Source organism: Symphalangus syndactylus, chromosome 19 (assembly GCF_028878055.3).
Source record: "Symphalangus syndactylus isolate Jambi chromosome 19, NHGRI_mSymSyn1-v2.1_pri, whole genome shotgun sequence".
Taxonomy (NCBI): Eukaryota; Metazoa; Chordata; class Mammalia; order Primates; family Hylobatidae; genus Symphalangus; species Symphalangus syndactylus.
The window spans coordinates 25,734,919-25,757,526 of NC_072434.2; the positions used below are offsets into that span (position 1 = coordinate 25,734,919).

General features: G+C 37.8%; 1 protein-coding gene across 5 annotated transcripts in view; it reads right to left on the minus strand.

Moving 5' to 3' along the window:
- CRB1 (crumbs cell polarity complex component 1) overlaps window positions 1-22,608 on the minus strand; it is a 218,105-nt gene that overhangs the window by 130,826 nt on the left and 64,671 nt on the right. For 4 of the 5 annotated variants that reach the window (XM_055234170.2, XM_055234169.2, XM_055234174.2 and 1 more), the window contains exons 3-4: window positions 12,371-12,566; window positions 9,370-9,509 (exon numbers count right to left, since the gene is read on the minus strand). The exons of the other annotated variant lie outside the window; for it this stretch is intronic. In XM_055234170.2, coding sequence (XP_055090145.1) covers window positions 9,370-9,509; window positions 12,371-12,566 — 336 coding nt within the window. The remainder of the gene's footprint in view (window positions 1-9,369; window positions 9,510-12,370; window positions 12,567-22,608) is intronic. 5 annotated transcript variants of the gene reach the window in all.

Sequence of the window (22,608 nt, forward strand, 5' to 3'; positions counted from 1 at the left end):
ATAAGACTTGAAATAAAATGAGATGTCAGGGTAACCTGGATTTAACTTGAACGTTTTAATGAAAGGCTCCAATTTTTCAAATATTCTTCATTTGTGATTTTGTATTTAAAAATATTTCAATAGCTGAAAAATCATCAAATATCCACAAAACCAAACCAAATTCTCTTAAAACTCAAAATAAAGGTAGATCCTTATTTCCCAACCTTCAATGAAACAGAATAAGAAGTTGTTTTAAATTTGCATGGACTTAGCTGGATTATTTTATTAGGACCAGGAATAAGAACAGTAAAACATAAATGATTTGTCACTTTATAGATAATTAAAATATTAAATTTCAATGAAAGTTCTCTATTTGAACTTTTTCTTTGCGTTTATAAATACAGGCAACTGTAAGAAATATATACAGTTTTAGTGTATGTGAATGTTTTAACATAACTGGAACAGTATTATATGCATTCTTTAGCAACTTGCTTTATTCACTCCCTTGCAGTCTAGCCATGTTAGTAATATAGATCTAACTCATAATTTTTAACCACTGCCAAGTATTTCAGAATATAGATGTGCCATACCTGAAACCATTGTCTTACAGTTTAACCTTTGTTTTATGTACATTTTTGCTATTGCAATGTTGCAATGAATATCATTATGAAAAGTGACAGTGTGCTGGCAGCCCTAGCAGCCCTCGCTCGCTCTGGGAGCCTTCTCAGCCTGGGCACCCACTCTGGCGGCGCTTGAGGGGCCCTTCAGCCTGCCGCTGCACTGTGGAAGCCCCTCTCTGGGCTGGCTGAGGACAGAGTCGGCTCCCTCAGCCTGCGGAGAGGTGTGGAGGGAGAGATGCAGGCGGGAACCAGGGCTACACGTGGCACTTGCAGGCCAGGGCAAGTTCCAGGTGGGCATGTGCTCTGCGGCCTGGCACTGGGAGTGCTGGCTGGCGCCACCCAGAGCAGTGAGGGCCTTAGCACCTGGGCCTGCAGCTGCGGAGGGTGTGCCGGATCCCGCAGCAGTGCCGGCACGCTGGCGCTGTGCTTGAATTCTCGCTGGGCCTGAGCTGCCTCCCCATGGGGCAAGGCTCAGGACCTGCAGCCCGCCATGCCTGAGCCACCCCCAATATGCCAGGGCTCCTGCGCGGCCCCAGCCTCCCCAACGAGTGCAGCCCCCTGCTCCATGGTGCCTGGTCCCATCAACCGCCCAAGGGCTGAGGAGTGCGGGCACACTGCGCAGGACTGGCAGGCAGCTCCACCTGTGGCCCTAGTGCAGGATCCACTACGTGAAGCCATCTGGCCTCCTGAGTCTAGTAGGGACTTGACCTTTATGTCTGGCTAAGGGATTGTGGATGCACCAATCAGCACCCTGTGTCTAGCTCAAGGTTTGTGGATGCCCAATCAGCACTCTGTATCTAGCTAATCTGGTGGGGACTTGAAGAATCTTTATGTCTAGCTAAGGGATTGTAAATACACCAATCAGCACTCTGTGTCTAGCTCAAGGTTTGCAAAAACACCAGTCAGCACCCTGTGTCTAGCTCAAGGTTTGAGGATGCACCAATTGGCACTCCGTATCTAGCTAATCTGGTGGGGACTTGGAGAATCTTTATGTCTAGCTAAGGGATTGTAAATACACCAATCAGCACTCTGTGTCTAGCTCAAGGTTTGCAAACACACCAGTCAGCACCCTGTGTCTAGCTCAAGGTTTGTGGATGCACCAATTGGCACTCTGTATCTAGCTAATCTGGTGAGGACTTAGAGAATCTTTATGTCTAGTAAGGGATTGTAAATACACCAACCAGGACTCTGTGTCTAGCTCAAGGTTTGTAAACACACCAATCAGCACCCTGTGTCTAGCTCAAGGTTTGTGGATGCGCCAATCGGCACTCTGTATCTAGCTAATCTGGTGGGGACTTGGAGAATCTTTATGTCCAGCTAAGGGATTGTAAATACACCAATCAGCACTCTGTGTCTAGCTCAAGGTTTGTAAATGCAACAATCAGTGCTCTGTGGGGCCTTGGAGAACTTTTCTGTCTAGCTCAGGGATTGTAAATGCATCAATCAGCACCCTGTCAAAACGGACCAATCAGCTCTCTGTAAAACAGACCAATCAGCTCTCTGTAAAGTGGACCAATCAGCAGGATGTGGGTGGGGCCAGATAAAGGAATAAAAGCAGGCTGCTCCAGCCAGCAGTGGCAACCCACTCAGGTCCCCTTCCCCATTGTGGAAGGTTTGTTCTTTCACTCTTTGCAATAAATGTTGCTGCTGCTCACTTTTTGGGTCCACACTGCCTTTATGAGCTGTAATACCGTGAAGGTCTGCAGCTTCACTCCTGAGGCCAGCCAGACCACGAACCCGCCAGGAGGAATGAACAACTCCAGACGCGCCATCTTAAGAGCTGTAACACTCACTGCGAAGGTCTGTGGCTTCACTGTTGAAGCCAGGGAGACCACGAACCCACCAGAAGTAAGAAACTCCGGACACGTCCGAACATCAGAAGGAACAGACTCCGGACACACCATCTTTAACAACTGTATCACTCACCGCGAGGGTCCGCGGCTTCATTCTTGAAGTCAGCGAGACCAACAACCCACCAATTCCGGACACAATTATACATGGCTGTTTGTTTAAGTGTTTCAGTTTAACCCTAGAGTTTATGCCTAGGGGTGGAATTTCTGGGTCATAAGTAATGTACATTTTTAATTTTAATAAAAACTGCCAAACATCTCTAATTCAGTTGTACCATTTGCACATTACCAGCAGTGGATGATTGTGAGTGTTGCTCCAAACGTTTGCCAACATTTGCTATCACCAAATATAAAAATTTTCACCAGCTGGTTGGATAAAATATAGTATCTCACTGTCAAACTTTGGTTTACATTTTCCCCAGTTAATATTGAGCTGAACATTTTGGGGGTATTTTTTTTTTTTACCATTTCATATTTTTTCCTGGTTTTTCATTAGGCTGTTTTTCATATTGATTTATAAAAGTAGTTATATACTGTGTATACTGCTGACCCCAAAATGTAAATTTAGTAGGATGCAAATATAACACTGATGGTCAATAGGATAACATCAACTGTTTTGTAACATGGTAAAAGAAATGTCTAAAGTTTTTTTTTATTTTTTATTATTTATTTATTTATTTATATATTTTTGAGACGGAGTCTCTGTTGCCAAGGGTAGAGGGCATTGGTGTGATCTTGGCTCACTGCAGCCTCCGCCTGCTTGGTTCAAGTGATTCTCCTGTCTCAGCCTCCCAAGTAGCTGGGATTACAGGCACGTGCGACCATGCCTGGCTAATGTTTGCATGTTTAGTAGAGACGAAGTTTCACCATGTTGGCCAGGCTGGTCTCAAGCTCCTGACCTTAGGTGATCCACCCGCCTTGGCCTCCCAAAGTGCTAGGATTATAGGCGTGAGCCACCACGCTAGGCCTCATATTTTTAAAGAAACACAATTCAGCTTCACAGTTGCCTAAGGGCCTTTGCAATATCATTTAACTCTGCTGAGAAATGTTTTGGAAACAGAATTTACAGTCGAGAATTATAAAACTTGTAAACTAAATCATAGTATGTCTTTACTTTAAAATCATTCAACAACTTCCCCTTTCACATAGAAAGGAATTCAACATCCTTAATATAACTTTAAAAGCTCCCTGCATTCCCCCAGCCTTCGTGATGTTTTTCTCTCTTCTAGAAAACTCTCCTTCAAGTGTTTTCTTGGCTCTTACTCAGTTTTCAGACTTTATCTTGTATTGCTTTCTCAGAATAACTTTCCATCATGGACGGATGTAAATAAGATGCCCTTATTTTCTCATGCCACCCAATTCTTTTCTTTCATTGCTCTCATTGTAATTTTAAATATATATTGATTTGTGTATATGGTTTCCTCCCTCAGCAGGCTGTGTGCTTCACAAAACAGAGACTGTGTTCATTTTATTTACCACTCCAGGACTGAGCAATATGTAAGCAGTAGACCTTCAATCACTAGTACTACTCAAAAATTGAAAATAACAATTTAGATTATAATCCTAGTTTAGCACATAAACCAGGGAATTGACTATTAATAAGCAAATAATGAGATTATAATGTGATTTCTCATTTTGTATTAATTTTAATAAACACCTAAATGAGATCATATGTTAAATCATAATCACAACATAAATTCTGCAGCTCAACAGTGTAATATATTTTTTACAAAAAGACCCTTGGGGCCTTTCTCAACAATCTGAAGAAGAAACTTAGAGTCAAAAATTTAAAAAAAAAAAAAGGAAACTAAAAGAACATGTCAGATCAAGACCCAACAATCCTTTATAGTGACCCCCCACCCCAACAAAGATCATTCAGAGTCTCTTAAACCTGAATGTCTACCTTTTGAATATTATTTCATACTTAAGGTTCTTCAAATACATTAAATAATAGTTTTTACAATAAGTTTTTATTAACTGGTATTTGTTGTGCCACAATGGACTTATTGAAGAAAGGCTGGACTATTTTCAATTTTCTTCTCATTCTAAGACTCGAGACACACATAAGCCAGGTTAGGGAGTAATTTAGAATCATCATAAATCCTTTTTTGGCTTTTCTGGCTCATGCATTATCTCATTCCAATCATGAACATTAGGAAGGTTCTGATTTATAGTCTTGCCAGTCCTATCCCCACCACTGAGGCCCTGTGGGGATTTTATTTGCTGCTTTTTTTAACCATGTATATAAATAGACTCCTTCAGTCAAGGCTATATTCAATAGTTTTAACAAGTTTTTCTATAAAACTCCGAACAAATAAACAACACGGTACTGAGTCACATCCCCGGGGTTCTTATATTTGTTTGTTAACAATTACAATCACATCTGGGCATCAGGAAATCTTTTAAGGTAAGCATTTAACGTGACTGACACTTCTTGTAATTATTAATTACTTCTGAAATGAGGACCCTAGGCAATTATAGCAGTGGATTCTTGCCATTGTGTTCTGTGGCAGTGGAGTCATGATCTGAAGAAGTGGTCTCCTTTTCTCAGATATAGAGTAGTTTGTAGTGTTAACTTTTATCTTTGTATACAACAGCAAGATAGGTTACAAGGGTATTCAGGGTGTTCTGTCTAGGCAAAATTACTATCCATGCAGTAACTCAAGGCGGAAACCCAGAAGGCAGAACTGTCCTAAACCTGTGCCCTTTTCTCACTCCCCACATCATTTCCGTCTCCTATGTGACTCTCAGGACTACCCCCCGCCCCAACACCAATCACTATTGTCTTCATCCCAGCAAACAGGCTCATCTCTTCAAACTACCTAGGAATCTTCTCACTAGATTTCCCTGCCTTTAGTTTTATTTTCTTTGATCATCTGCCACGAAGCCAGGGAACTCTTTTGAAATTAAGAAAGCAAATTTTGTTATTTCTCTGCCCCATAGTTGGCAGGGCAGATATGGAGTTTTGTGATCTGGCTTTAGTCCTGCTCCCCAGTTCCATGTTTCTACCTCCAGCCCTACACAGTCCAGTATTTTTGCAATCACTCAAAGTTCCACAATTGGACATGCTCTTTTCTTCTCTTTTCTTTTCTTTTTTTTTTTTTTTGCGAACTCACCCTTTCACCCTGGAGTACAGGCTGGAGTGCAGTGGCGCGATCTCGGCTCACCGCAACCTCTGCCTCCCGGGTTGAAGCGATTCTCCTGCCTCAGCCTCCTGAGTAGCTGGGACTACAGGTGTGCACTGCCACACACGGCTAATATATTTTTTTTTTTTTTGTATTTTTAGTAGAGATGGGGTTTCACCATGTTAGCCAGGCTGGTCTCAAAACTCCTGACCTCAAGTGATCTGCCTGCTTTGGTCTCCCAAAGTGCTGGCATTACAAGTGTGAGCCAAGGTGCCCAGCCAGACATGCTCTTTTCTATGTGTGCCTGCCACCTTTCTTGCTCCTTTCTTTCTTCTTCTCCTTCCGTTCTTCATTTCTTAAATAAGTAATGGACTACACAACTTCCTAATTTTGATATTTATTTAACTTTTATTTAGTGCTTACTATGGTCCAGGATAAGCCAGGAGTTTTATATACATTACTGGATTTATCTCTGAAACAGCTCTGTCCTGTGGATATTATAAATGAGGAAACTGAGGCTCAGAGCAGTAATTTGTCCAAAGTCACACAGCTAGTGAGTACATTTATAGAACTTAGTCATCTTTAGCTTATCTAAAATGGTGCCTCTTTGATCAAGCTATCCCTGTACTACTTCTCTATTCATTTTTACAGAATTTACTATAACCTCTTATTGTACCAAAAATTGTACTATATACATTTTGACATATGTCTTACTACTGGAATTTAGGCTCCTTGGAGGAAGGGACGATACCTTTTATATTCCCAGATCCCTATTGTATTAGCCACTGAAATCCATGTGGCTTAAATGCTTGAATCCATGAATGAATGGAACATGTACTAACTGGGTTTCTTGAGGTAGGTGTTCTTAACTGCCTGACTCCATTACAAACTCCCACCCTCCTACATAATTTCCACCTCATGGTATAGAACTTGCTACATAGTTGCCCTTTTTTGAGTGCTTAATATGTACAAGGCTCTATTTTTACAATTTTACTTTTCATAATAATACTACAAGTAAAGTATTTTTATCCCTCTTTTGCAGATGAGGAACTTAAAGATGAAGAGGAAACTCACCTGAGTTCACTCAGTTAATAAACAGGAAACATATCCTACTCCTAAACCATCCACTCCACACTCTGCTTCTGGACAGAGATCTTTCATGAGTGTTGGTTGGTGACAAGAACATGAAACTACATAGTTTGGAAAATTTTCAGTTTTAAGTCAAGTTGATGACCAAAGGTTAGCAAATATTCTTCATTTATTATCTGCAAATGGGAAGCCATAACATATATAGATTTCCAAGCCACAGCATTCCAAACTTCCTTTTATATTTTCATTTCTTTTTCCTATAAAATATATTTAACCACAGATGTTAAATGTCTCTTAGACAATAGGATATCTTTCAGCCAGAAGCTACTACTGATTAGATTGACTAGTGTCCACGTTTCCTTTCCACCCACAAGATTATCATTTTCTTAGACAATAAAGTTAGTGGGGAGAGAGAGCCAGATGATCAGTAAACTTATAAAACTAGGCCTCGAGTAATCATAAGTTTATCATTTTTTTCCCAGCAAATAAAGTAAGAAGAGATAGGAGATGCTGTATCTTTTATTTTTGTCAAAAAATCCTAATGAGAATTAGCGTTTAAAAAATAGAGTCGTGCATCACTTAAAGACAAACATTTGCTCTGAGAAATAAGTCATTACACAATTTCATCATGGTGTGAACATCATAGAGTGGACTTATACAGACCTACATGTTATAGCTTACTACACACCTAGGCTGTAGGGTATAGTCTATTGCTGCTAGGCTATAAACCTGTACAGCATGTTACTGTACTGAATACTGTAGGCAATTGAAACACAATGGTATTTGTGTATCTAAACATACTTAAACATACAAAAGGTACAATAAAAACACAGTATAAAAGATTTTTTTAGTGGTACACCTGTGTAGGGTACTAACATGAATAGAGCTTGGAGGTCTGGAAGTTGCTCTGAGTGTCAATGAGTAATGAATGAATGTGAAAGCCTGCAACAGCATCTCCTATCTCTTCTTGCTTTATTTACTGGGAAAAAAATGATAAACTTATGATTACTCAAGGCCTAGTTTTATAAGCTTACTGATCATCTGGCTCTCTCTCCCCACTAACTTTATTGTCTAAGAAAATGATAATCTTGTGGGTGGAAAGGAAACGTGGAGACTAGTCAATCTAATCAGTAGTAGCTTCTGGTTGAAAGATAACCTATTGTCCAAGAGACATAGATAAAATCATGTATACTACTGTAGATTTTATAAATACTGTATGCTTAGGCTACTCTAGGTTTATTAGAAAATTTTCTGTCTTAAATAAAAAACTAAACTTAGTGTACTAGAACTTTTTTACTTTATAAATTTTTCAAATTTGTAAACCTTTTGGCTCTTAAATAATGTTTAGCTTAAATCACAAACACATGTACAGCTGTATAAAATAATTTCTTCATGGGCCAGGCGCAGTGGCTTATGCCTATAATCCCAGCACTTTGGGAGGCTGAGGCGGGCGGATCACGAAGTCAGGAGATTGAGACCATCCTGGCTAACACAATGAAACCCATCTCTACTAAAAATACAAAAAATTAGCCGGGCATGGTGGCGGGCGCCTGTAGTCCCAGCTACTCGGGAGGCTGAGGCAGGAGAATGGTGTGAACCCAGTAGGCGGAGCTTATAGTGAGCGGAGATCATGCCACTGCACTCCAGCCTGGGCGACATAGAGAGACTCAGTTTCAAAAAATATAAATAAATAAATAAATAAATAATACATAATTTCTTTACATCTTATTCTATTTTGAATTTTTTAAGCTTTTAAACTTTTTATTAAAAATTAAGACCCAAACACACACCATAGTCTAGGCCTACATGGAGTCAGGATCATAAATATCACTGTCTTCTACCTCCACATCTTGTCCCACTGAAATGTCTTCAGCAGCAATAACACACATGAAGCTGTCATCTCCTATGATAAGAAGGCCTTCTTTTGGAATACTTCCTGAAGGACCACCAGAATCCCACGGATAGTGAGTGATACTGCAATATTAAGACGGCCATGACATCACTAGGCAGTAGGAATTGTTCAGCTCCATTGTAATCTTACAGGACCACGGTTGTACATGTGGTCCGTCATTGACCAAAATGTTGTTATGCAATGCAAAGCTGTATGTCAGGCAGTTTGTTTCCCAAAATTAGCATCAATATTTGCCTATGGCCTGTAATGTAACACAAATGTTACATACTGTTTTCTATTGATTCTTGTATCACCTCTACACTCAAGTCTAATTATCCTCTATATGTAAACTTTAGTTATGGTTTATAGATAATTAACTGTTTATTATATTAACAAATATAACTTGTTACATTGCAAGTGCCTAAGACAATACAAGTTCCTAATAGTTTAACATTATTTCATGGGTTTCTATATATTCCTGCCATATAAGAGAACATCTTGGAAGAAAAGAGAGCATCTTCCAGTGAATTTTTCTCCATGAAGATCATGCTGAATTTCATCTTTCCATTGATTTTTCCCCTCTTTTCCTCTAGAGGGTTATGAGCATTGGGCAGCTTGGTAACCTACTTTAGACAATATTTAGTATAGCAGTAAATATGTGTGAGCACTGAAGAATAAAACTAAACAATAATAGCTACAAGAAATAATTGATTTAAAACATTTAACAACAACAATTTTTCATGTCATTTGCTATAAGCGATATGTTTATTCTAAACAAATGAAAAATAATTGGTGGAAGGTATTTTGTCACTCACCAGGCCAGCAGTGACAAGTGTAATTGTCAACACTGTCCTCACATGTAGCATTATTGTAACAAGGTTTTGACCAACAAAGAGGCATCAAGGTCTCACAGTGTGTCCCTGTGAATCCACTACCCGTGCAGTTACAGCTATATCTGGAAAGTAAATGAAATTTTCATGTCAACTCTTGGTCATATTGAGATCAGGTATCTTTATACTGTTTCTTCATCTGTCCATCAACCCAAGACCCATGGCATAGTCTTACTACCTCAGAAACTCTGGGGAATTATCTATACAGGACTGAATGCATGATTTATTTCCGTATTAATGTCTTATTATCTTTAGAAAATTTAAAGTACAGCTTCATGCAAACCATGACTATTCAGTTTCTTCATTCATAAATTGAATATAGTACCTATGTTACAAGCTTATTGTGACAATTAAGTATGCATATAAAGAATAGACACAGTATCCCACATAGCTGAAGGTACTAAATATGTTGCTACTAAATAGCACTTAATGAAATTGTTAATATTTTTTAAGTTGGTAGAGAATGATTTATACCATCATGGCACTCTGTTATACAGAGAGCCCATTAATAAGGTTCCATATGAAAAATGAAACCATAAATTATGAAAAACTCAGGAAAAGCCTTTATTAAATGAATTGTGACTTATGATGTTCTCTTATTTTTAGATTGCAAGAATATTTAAGCCTTACTGTTTCTAATTATTAACGGATTGACTGGAATTATCAAATAGCCCCAAAATACAAATCTAATGAAGAAAGTTGTTGATTTTATTAAGAGGAGACTTTTAATTTAGGTGGGGGTGTCCTCAAGGATTTAGTATTGTAAAAAATGGACCTGCACACTCAGCTTAGGCAAAATGAGGGTCTTGGGAAAAGAATATCTATGAATTTATAAGGCAGGTAGAGTCCTCTTCACTATGGCTGTGTATGTTTTTATCACCAAAGCAAGTATTATAAGTGACTATAATCTTCACATGTGTTGTTAGAAATCTATTCAGTATTCCATTTGCTCAATTAAAAATACCTACTAAAAATCTAGTATAGGTAAAACATTAGCGACAAGAACCCTGTGCTCAAAGGGCTTGGCTGGCTGACTAGTGGACCTCACGGAATTAGAAGCTCCATTTGCATAATTCCTTTGGTCTGCAAGAAATTCTTTTTTTTTTTTTTTCAGTTCTGATTTTCCAATATATCTCATAGCAAGCATTTTAAATTTTTGTGGGAAAATAAAGTCAGGTTGTATTGGATTGATCTTATGACTATCATCTCAACATTTAGGCAATAAGAGATAATGGTACAATAGGGAAATTATTCATGGCATATTCAAATGAGGAGAATAAAAGATAGCAAAGTTTCAGCCTTGTTTTGTTTACATTTCCACTGGAATCAAAATGTTGTGTCATTTCTGTCCTGATGCTTTCTGGAAACAGTGAAGTCTGGAGGGGTAAGCCTCCTTTTCCTCTAGGAGGCCTTGTGTGGAAACTTCCATTGTGACCTGTCTGTCTCTGTGTTGGCCAGTTACCTGTCTCCAGGAATGTAGATTTACGCCCCTAGAGCATTATTGGGGCACAACTAAAAGTCAAAGACAAGACATGGAATGTAATTAAAAGTTATATTTTTAAAAGAATGTACAACCACATTGTTCTATTAAAATTTGAGGGCCAGGCGCAGTGGCTCATGCCTGTAATCCCAACACTTTGGGAGGTGGAGGTGGGGGGATCATCTGCTTTCAGGAGTTCAAGACCAGCCTTGCCAACATGGTGAAACCCTATCTCTACTAAAAATGCCAAAATTAGCCAGGCATGGTGGTGGGCATATGTAATACCAGCTACTCGGGAGACTGAGGCAGGAGAATTGCTTGAACCGGGAGGCGGAGGTTGCAGTGAACCAAGATCACACCACTGCACTCCAGCCTGGGTGACACAGCAAGGCTCCATCTCAAAAAAAAAAAAAAAAGGCATTATTTTGTTGCAAATTTTTGAAGCATGTGTGCCTTTTATTGCTCTCCTTTTGACTCCGATTCACTTTGAAATTAGATTTGGGATAAATTATGTCTTATTTACTAAATAAAGGAAAACCATTCTGGTCTTCCTTTTGCAAAGAATTAATTGTGTGAACTTGTGGGTGTCTTCTCACTTCCCTAAACTTTAGACTCCTTGTTGTATATGGAAACATAAATACTCATCTTGCCTTCCACTGAGCTGTTGAAGGATCAAACAAGATAATTTTAAGTGTTAATCTTGTTAAAAATTGTTATGCATTTGGTAACTCAGTATCGTGGCTTAAATAAAGATTAGAAAGTTCTTTGGTGTTGTGGCTTAAATAAGTATTAGAACGTTCTTTTAAAAATGTTTTATATGGGCTCCATTACTGTTACACACATTTATTATATTCATCATATTGAGATGTAATTTATTGCTGTTCCATTTTGCCTGAAAGCCAATGATAGACTTCAATTTGAAGCAGAATCACATGGCTGTTTCTCACCATTATGCTTTCTCAAAAATATTCACCCAATTCCCTGAACACATGGAAATTAATTCAAGATATAAGTAATTAAGTATCACTGCCCTTTCCAACACGGTTGATATAACATTTTAAAAGGATTTATTGCTGGCATCTGATTTATATCCTTGACATATAGATACAAACTTACATACACATATATAATAATCTCTAGCTTTGTTTTTTGCACCTTTCTTATCTACAACAGGTTTATTTCATGGAATTGAAAAATTGGCCATTTTCCATAGGATAAGCAGTTCTAAACTATTACAAGAATGACTTGTAAAATCTTCCCTCTTGAGACAGATGGTCTCCAAGAATACCCTTTTTAGTGAAATCTGAATGTTTTCATCAGTTAAAGTATAAAGTTACACCCCAAATTTTAAGCCGAGAATGTGAGAGCTCTAAATTCAACAGAGTGGTAAAATAGTTCTTGGTCAGGGAGTTCTAAACCAATCACCCAATGCCAGAGAAAATGTACCTGTTTTCTCCATCCACACACAGCCCTCCATGGAGGCACGGTTGACTGGCACACTCATCAATGTTGAGTTCACAGTGATCCCCTAGGAATCCAGGGGCACAGTCGCAGAAATAGGCCCCCAGAGCATCCTGACAAGTTGCACCATTTAAACAAGGCTGGGACCAACATTCATCAATTTCCAATTCACAGTTTACACCTTTTAAAAAAGTCAGCACAGGAAAAACAGAAAAAGTTTTAGCATAGTGTTCATAATTTAGCAATTTGACAATGCTTTGTTTACCAGAGCACTTGTCAAATGTTCTGTTACCCAAAATAATTTTCCCCCTTAATTGTAATTGATATTAACTTTTGGTGTGCTTGTGGGAAGTTGCACAAGGCAGAGCAGCTGTTACAAAGAATTATTGCATACAACAGCTTGTGATGTTTAGTCGTGAAAACAAATAAGTCATTTTTAGAACAAAGTTTATTGTTAACTGCACTTTTGTTGGAAGCCTAAAAGTGGCTGGTCGATGTTTTTCCATTATTTTTAAACACTTAATTTAGTAAAGGAGCAGAGAGAACAGTGGGTAAGAGCTCAGACTCCAAAGCCAGACAGTTGAGTCGGGATCCTGGCACAGCCACTTATTAGCTGTATGACCTTGGGCAAGCTTCTCAGCCTTTCCATGTTTCAGCTTCCTCAGGTGAAAAAGACAATAGTGGTTATTATCTCAAAGGACTCTTATTCTAATTAAATGTGTTTGAAAGAACTTATAACAGTACCTGATACATACTAAGTATTTGCTAGAGAAAAAACACTTTTTTCCACAAAAAAATCTATTGTACAAATATAATGTGCAATTATTGATCTAAGTGCTCATTTTGCATAGACATTTTTATCTTAATTTTTCTTTTTGTAAAATACTACCTTTAAATACAAAAACTGATGACTTAATGTAATTAATGGCATCATTAAAAGCTATTAACACTTCATTTTAAGGTAATGTTACATTAAAAAAATTGTACTTATCCCCCCAAAATTAGTAGGTATTATTTGCCAAGCAAAATAAGTTTATGATTTATACAAGTTATAGTAGTATTTAAATAACAAACTATTTTCTTAAGTGTCAAATTTAATATTTGTCAAATAGTATTTCATATACAATATCAAATATATTATATACAATAACAAATGTCAAATAGTATTTGATGTACAATAATTGCATTTCCATACAGGCTTTAAAAGACACAAAAGGAGGACTGTCTATACTTATCCATCTTTATTTCTGTGTTTCTAACCCCAAATAATAAATTATATATTAAAATGATATTAAAAGATTTCCAAAAAACTCAGAAGTCAGTAGTAGTTCAATTGATTTGTGCCCATTTTTCTTGACAGAAAATGCAGCAGGATATTCTAACACCGTCTATTATTTACAACTGTTACTAGATTCAACAAATAACCAACTTAAAAGAGAAGCTAGCATATTAAATTTGATTGTTTTTTTAAAAATAAAAAACTTAAACATTAAATTTATGTCCGTAAAAGTGGAAACTTTTGCAACAGCACTTGTTTCTAGGTAAATGGCTTGCTCTTTGAGGCTTAGCTATTTCTAACACAGTCTGTGAATGAGATTTTCCATGGTTATTTTACTTGGCATAACTAAGGTCATGGAAGAGTGGAAAGAACATAAATTTTTTAGGTAGACCATGCAGGACTGAGCTCAGTTCTGTCACTACTAACAACGAGGCTGGATACAGTAAATGCTACATCAATGGTAGGTATTACTATAGTGTGTTTGTCATTTCCTGCATTCCATCCTTAATTCTTCAGGGTAGGTAGAATAAAAAATGTTTGAAAAGTGACTGGAAGCAAAGACAACTCTAAAAGAGAATTTAGAATAACCTTAAATTCACTTATCACTAAATATAAATGACATTACTGGGAGTATAAAATATAGAGACTGGAAAAATTTGGAGCAGCCAGCGTGTCAAATACCATTAAAAAAAATCAACAATTAATGTAGAAAAAGCCACAGAGCAATAGTAAATATATAGCTAAAATTAGGTAATAAATATTTGAAGTGGATTAATAGCCTTATAGCTAGAGCAGAAGAAGGTAGAAAATGGGGCTTTCCAGTACTGGAAAGTTGAAGGTCAAAAACAAGAATGTTTAGAGAGCAATGACGGACACATCCCTGAGATGCTTCTCATGAAGTCCATGATTGCTGGGGAGATGTCAAGATAGAGAAGGAGTGAGACAGAGTATGGGTATGGAAAGGCCAGGCGACAGAGGTCCTGCTAAAAGTTCAATAGTAGCAAGGAAATGAGAAGCCTCAGGATGTGGTGATAATTTCGGTTGTAAAGCAGGTTTGAATGACGCCAGGGTCTAACTTGAAATTGGATCAATGTATGGCTGCAGTGGAATAAAGATGAAGGTGACTGAGAATAAGAAGCTCACGAAATTCCAAAAGCATGGTCCATACAATTCCAATGGCTTCTAACTGCATTCGAGTAAAGTGAAAACTTATATCAACCTTTTTAATATTTTGTTTTATTTCCTATTAAAATTCGGTTATCACTCTACATGCTAGTCATATGTCATACCAGACTGTTTGCTTTTCCTCAAACCTACCATATACCTCTACTACTCAAAGTTTTTGTACACACTGATCTCTGTCTGGAATGCTTTTTCCCCCTTGTCCACCCAATGAAACCATCCTTTTAAAACTGAAGTTAAATGTTCCACCAGTGGACTCATAGGAACAGTGATTTTAGCAAGAAAGCCAACCTCCCCTCTTGGCCTTAAGAATCATGGAGATAAGAACTCTTTAAAGAGAATTGTGTGGAAAGTGGTTTCATTGAATAAATGCCAAGTTTCAGCAAAAGCCATGGGATTAAAGGTGCATTGGGAAAAAAAAAATGTTTGGTTTATCTATTTGTAGTTGAGAAGAGACTATAGGTAGAGAAACAGGTGATCATTCTAACAGAAGTCAGAAAGATTTTTTCCCTGTAACGTTTTCACATAAGCAAATGTAGATATACATTAGCATTCTGTACCTCCAGACCAGGTCACCCTTCTTTTCTTTTCTTTTTTTTTTTTTTCCTGAGATGGAGTCTCACTCATTTCACTTTGTCACCAGTGGTGCTATCTTGGCTCGCTGCAACCTCTGCCTCCCAGGTTCAAGCAATTCTCATGCCTCAGCCTTCCAAGTAGCTGGGACTACAGGCACATGCCACCATGCTCGGCTAATTTTTGTATTTTTAGTAGAGATGGGGTTTCACCATGTTGGTCAGGCTGGTCTCAAACTCCTGACCTCAAGTGATCCGCCTGCCTCAGCCTCCCAAAGTGCTGGGATTACAGGCATGAGCCACTGCGTCTGGCCCAGATCATCCTTCTGATACTGTCTAGAATGTCTTCTTCAGTTATCTCACAGGCATTGATATCTCAATGGCATTGAGTTATCTCACAGGCATTGGCTGTGTCCCCATCCAAATCCCACCTTGAATTCCCAGGTGTTGTGGGATGGACCCGGTGGGAGGTAATTGAATCATGGGGGCAGGTCTTTCCTGTGCTGTTCTTGTGATAGTGAATAAGTCTCACAAGATCTGATGGTTTTATTAGGGGGACTTTCCCTGCACAAGCTCTCTCTTTGCCTGCTGCCATCCATGTAAGACAGGACTTGTTCCTCCTTACCTCCTGCCATGACTGCAAGACCTCCCTAGCCATGTGGAACTGTGAGTTAATTAAACCTTTTTCCTATATAAATCACCCAGTCTAGGGTATATCTTTATTAGCAGAGTGAAAATGGACTAATACAGGCATCATTCCACAATTCCAAATAATGATAACCTTCCTCTCTCCACCCGTGCTGATCTGCGCCACCCCCATCCCTGCCAAAACTCTCCTCTCAGTGAATGGTATTATCATCCAGGTCATCCAAGCCATAGTCCTAGGAGTTATCATCTTATTTGCTACTATTCCCAGTATCCTAATTAGTCATTAGATCTCATCATTTCTCTCTTAGAAATGTATCTAAGGTGCCATCCTTATCGCTGTGACCTTAATTCAACCCTCATCATGTCTCATCTGCTCTCACTACTATTGATTTCTCTTTTCACAGTCACTGTCTACATTTCTATAGAAATGTGATCACATAAAGTACAAGTATGATTGTACCATCGTCTGCTTAAATTTTTGACATCATCCCCTCTCTATCTCCCTGTCTCTGAAATAAAGGACAATTGCCTTGCAATGCAGTAGAAGCTTCTAAAAGATGTAGATTCTACTGGTGCCACCCACAGCAGTGGCCTCACAGCTCCACTGCATCTCAAAACTCTAGGCTGCATATAGGTATTTCCCTTACTTGTAATGCCCCACTCCTCACTCCCTCCTTCCCCAGGCTAGCTCCAGTTAGTTCCCAAATATCCAGTTTGTGTATCCCATGATTCTGGAAACTATAGTTACTTATATTTGCCTCTAATGCTGCTTCACTGTGCTCTCAAAATTCCCCTTAATATAAATGTCTATATATATTGTCCTCAATTGCTTATTTTTCTATTTTATCTACAAAATTGTGAGCTCCTTGAGGTCAGGGTCTTTGACCTTTAACACCAATATCTGTGGCATTTAGCACATATTCTTGAATATTTAAAAAGTGCTCAATAAATGTTGAATGCATGAATAATCAAGTCACAGCTATGGAATAATCAACCACCTCTACAGGAAGTCAAACTGTATGCCAAACAGAGCTTCTCAGAGCTTCCACAAGCCTGGGCCATAAATCAAAAGCCCACAAGCCAAATTTGTGGCTTTGGCAAATGTTTAAAACCTATTATGCTTTCAGAATGATTGTGCCACGAACTTCTGATCAGTATTTAGAGACTTTGCACTCCAATTGGCATCTTTCGGCATTCAGAGATCCATGTTAACATTCTGTGCCACAAGATAATGGACATTATATCCTATCAGGATGGAACAGGTCTTGACTCTGACGCTGTCTTCATCATTCTTTACAGTGGGCAGGGAGCACACCATGCACGCAGCAAGGTGTTGATAAACCATTCTGAATGCCTTTCTCATTATCTGCAGAGTCCACGCTTTGGAAATCATTGTAGTCTGGCTTCAGACTATCATCTTAAATTTCAGATTCCATTCAATGTATTTGATGCCTAACAGGCCCCTATGCATAATATTTTTCTTTTGAATAATAATTATGCACGCTATTTGGGGGCTTTTTATGTATATCAAGTACAACAGTTATCAGTGCAAGTCAGTGACACAAGTATCAGAGCAATGTGGAACTGTAGCATTCGGTTTTCATTATAGTGATAGATTTACAGTAAGTTCTCCTCCTAGATATTATAGTCAATCTGTTTAACATCCTAAAGCAATAAGGAGAGGCTGGATGACTTCCTGCTCTGATTAATAACATAAGCATAACAATGTTTAGCAAGATGTTATAAGAGATTAAAGGTGGATAATTATTATTTTCAGTGGGAACATCTTTGGCGTTTTAGCCAATGAGATTTCTGGCTTGTGAATTTAGACACACCTTTCCTAAGGACACCAAAAATAACAAAATTCTCTTTTTGAATCACTCACTTAAAGCAGATTTTACAAGCCCAGGATTCTGTCTCTGAAGGACTGCCGAATTTTGTCAACTCTAAGACTCCTTTTTTACTCCCTCACATTTTTAACATCTCTAGAACCGAGATGCACTTTACAATCAGCAGTGTCTTAGCCTCATGTTACAACTTAACCAAATAATTTTTTCTTTCTTAATGATATCTGAAATGTATGTAAGACTGATAATGTATTAAATCTGATGATACAGAAAATTTGTCTTAATAAATATTATTAATACTTTGTCATTATTTTATTTAACAATTTGATTATATTTTATTATTTTGTTATTGCAACTATTATAATCCTTTTTGTTTCTACACGTTTTGCTTTACTGCTAGACAAAACTGGAATAACCTGTGGTTTCCATATTAAACATTTTTTTTCAGGTTTTCTTAATCCTTGTCATATTGTGTCCTGTTTGGTACCATTTTACCATCAGTGAAAGTTTAAGAATGCTCTTGACATTGTTTCACAACCATCTTCCCAGAATATCATGGAGGCTGAAACTAATTCTAGGAAGAGAAAGAAAGAATGTCTTCTCTTTGTCAGCCCTAGGAATGGGGCATTGGGAGGAAATTCTCCTAATTCCTTGTATCTAATGATTACAGTTGTCTGTTTGGAGAACAGTTTCTTCTCATTCTGTAAGCTCATTCTTCATTCCTCTTCTCCAGCCATTTTTCTCTAAATCCATCTGTGTGCCATTTATCCCCCTTCACTTGCATCATAAATGTCATAAAATTTACCATAAGATAGTAATATATTATTTTCCCAAGTTAATAGGAATGACTTTCCCCATACAGTTTCTATATTTTATACATATATATACACACATACTTTTTAAAATAATTATGAAAATAGCAAAATATATCAAATTCTAAAAGCTGGAGTAGCCCATTTCAGAGACTCCAAGATGCTATGTTTGAAAAATACACTACTTTTATGAATGGTTTATGCTTTAATTTTATGTTTTTTTGAAAGATTATAGAAAAATTACAATATTCTCATTTTATGTTAAATACATCAATATTAAACATTATATATTTTCATACTTCCATAATTATGTTTTAATCATAGCAAATTACTTTCTTATGTTTCTCTTCATTAGGATAATTACTATTCCTAAATATATAAAATTGTTAAAATAGTAGTAATTTCTTAGTTCTTTATTTTATGATATGGCCATTTTAGAAGTTGAATTCTTGCCTAGGCATATTAAAATATCACACTTTAAATTTATAAGTGCGGCAGAGAGATTTTGACCGAACTTCAGTTAATGTGTTCCTGAGTTGGGTTCTAACAGTATTCAAAAAATAATACTTTCAAGTAATCAGGTATAAGATTACTTAAAAGCAATTCAAGTATAAGAAAATGATACCTGTAAAAAACAAAGTCAAACATTGTTTAGATGCCATAGGTATTCATTAGCAGCAATGTTTTAAGAGACAGAAATATTGGCAATTAACACTTTCATAGCCTAAATAGTCTATGGAAAAACTTCTGTTAATCCATTTCATTCTCACCATGACCCTAAGAGTTAGGTTGTATTACCATGCCAATGTTTGAATGAGGAAATGGAAGTTCATAATTGTTATTTATCAGTACCAGACCACTAGAGAACATCTAGGCTGAGCCTGGAATCCCTGTCTTCTGCTTCCAAATTCATCTTTCCACCACATCCGTTCTTTATATTACTATATGTTTTTCAGCTCATCCCCTTTGCATTCGGACCTGCGCACACACCCTGCTGATAACTAGGTAGGCACTAGGAGAAATAGCAGTCTCATGTCAGAGAGAAAGCTGTCTTTCTGGCTCATAGATGATGATTTCTTTCTATGTCCTCACATGGTAGAAGGGGTGAGGGATCTCTCTTGGGGCTCTTTTATAAGGGCACATAGCCTATTTATGAGAGCTTCCCCGCAATGACCTAATTGCCTCCCAAAAGCCTCACCTTTTCATACTATCGCCTTGGACAGCATTTCAACATATACATTTTAGAAGGACCAAACTTTTCAGATCATAGCAACCCCTTTCCAGACTATCTCTGCAGGCCTTCTCCCTTGATATTCAACATATTATTGTTCAAATAATAATAGTAAATGTAGGCAGAAGATACAAGTTTCAGTTTTACATTCTGAAAGGGATGCATTTTTGCTCTACTCATAGGCCATTTTTTTTCCTAGGAATATTTCCTGACTCCAACCAACATTACCAGCTTCTTTCTTTGTGCTTCCACAGCATGATGTTTATAGACAGATGGTAATTGTTGTTTACATTCCTGATCCCAGAATAATTTGTGAGCATTTTGTCAGGAATAAATTTTATCTTAGTCACTTTTATGTCTCCGAAGTCCAGCACAATGCGCAGTGCATTGCAAATAAAATATTTGCTGAGTGAATATTTGTTATTTTGTGCACTCACTCAACAAACATTTGTCAAAATCTGGAAACCTCATTTCTTCATAAAAACTACTTCAAATGACTCTAGTTCTGAGCAAAAGCCTGAACAAGTGTTTAATTTTCTTTATAAGACACCATAAAACATTATCAATTTCATAATTAAGCACATATAAAACAACCATTTTTCTTTGATATAATAATATTATTTCTCATGAAATAAGCTTATATTTAATAACATATTTTATTTTCCTCAAATTATTTCCCATGACCATTAAGTTATCTATATTATTTGCCACAGATGCCTTCAAAGTGATTTAGTTGATCAAAATATATTTAGAAAAGATAGAACGCCAAGCCCAGATTCAAATCTCCACAATGACTGAAATTCGAATTATGTCTTTGATATGTGCCACTGTAATAGCAGTATCAGTTAGTTACATCATACCTCTTAGACTTATGCATCAGCATGGATGAGGACTATTGGAGAAGGCCCAAGAGGAACATGAAATATCATTAAAAGTAAAAGAACTGCTGATAGGACACTTTAAATGAGTAACCATCGTGTAACCCAGGGAGGTAAAATATGTTGCAGTTGTGCACGTGAAAGACACTGCATGGTAATATGGTTGATAGAAGCTACTAAGAAAGACTGCATTCTTGCTAGAATATTCTAAGGGACAGATTTGTTCTGAATAATCTAGACATTGCCATCAGAGGACAATAGAGGGCAGAGAGAGAAAGGCATGCTTTCATTTCATTTGCATGATCCATGATCCTTCTTTGTTAATTTCCATCTTAAATGTTAAGGGTGGAACAGGGAGGGGAGAAAGATACTGTTAAAACTTGATAGGGGCTGAGCGCGGTGGCTCATGCCTGTAATCCCACCACTTTGGGAGGCCGAGGCGGCGGATCACAGGCTCAGGAGATCGAGGTCACCCTGGCTAACATGGTGAAATGCCATCTCTACTAAAAATGCAAAAAATTAGCCGGGCGTGGTGGCACGCTCCTGTAATCCCAGCTACTAAGGAGGCTGAGGCAGGAGAATTGCTTGAACCTGGGAGGCGGAGGCTGCAGTGAGCCGAGATTGCACCACTGCACTCCAGCTTGGGCAACAGAGAGAGACTCCATCTAAAAAAAAAATTAAAACAAAAAACAAACAAAAAACTTGATAGGTCTCTTTCACTCTTCCCTCCCCCCAGGAGTGGATTTTCTTGGACTATTGTATTGACTTCCCTTAGACACTTGAATTCCATGCTTATCACCCCCTGCAGCGTATCTTCAACATAATAAGCAGAGTGACCTTGTTAAAATGTAAGTCAAATCATTCCAGTTCTCCGCTCAGAACTCTCCAATAACCTCCCATCTCACTTAAAGTAAAATCCAAAGTCCCTACAATGGCCTACAAGGTCCCAAACAGTCTGACCTCATTATTGCTCTGACCTATCTCCTTCCTCCTTCACTCCAGTCACACTAACTTTATTGCTGCTCCTCAAACATTACAAGGACTCTTTACCTCAGGGCCCTTGCATCTGCTGTTCCTCTGCCTGGAATGCTATTCCAGAAGACATTTCCTTGGTTCCCATCCTCTCCTCTTTAGAACTTTATTCACATGTCACCTTCTCAGTGAAGACTTTCTTGATCATTCTACCTAAAGTTAATCCCTAATACCATTATTTTGTTTTACTTTTCTCCATGCAGTTGTTACCCTCTAACCTACTATATACAGTATATCTATTACTTGTTTTATAGACATCTATCTCTTCCTTGCAGAATGTAAGAGACTTTGTCATCACTTCTCTTTAGTCTTTCATTTTCAGAACATAGAACAACGCCCAATTCATTGAGGTACTCAATATATATGTGTTGAATAAATTAATGATCTAATGAATTCAACAAATATTTAAAAAATCCATATCATGTGTCTTATAGTCCATCTGGTGCTGCTATAACAGAATATATAGGATTGGGTAATTTATAAAGAACAGAAATTTATTTCTCATAGCTCTGGATGTCTAAAAATTCAAGACCAAGGTGCCAGTAGGTTTGGTGTCTAGTAAAGTCCCACATCCAAGATGGTGCCTTGAAGCCTGCATCCTCCAGAGGATAGGAACATTGTTCCTCACATGGCAGAAGAGTGGAAGGGGGTGAACCCACTCCCAGAAGCCCTTTTTATTATGGTATTAATCCATTCCTGAAGGCTCCATCCTCATGGCCTAAATACCTCCTCTTATTTCCCA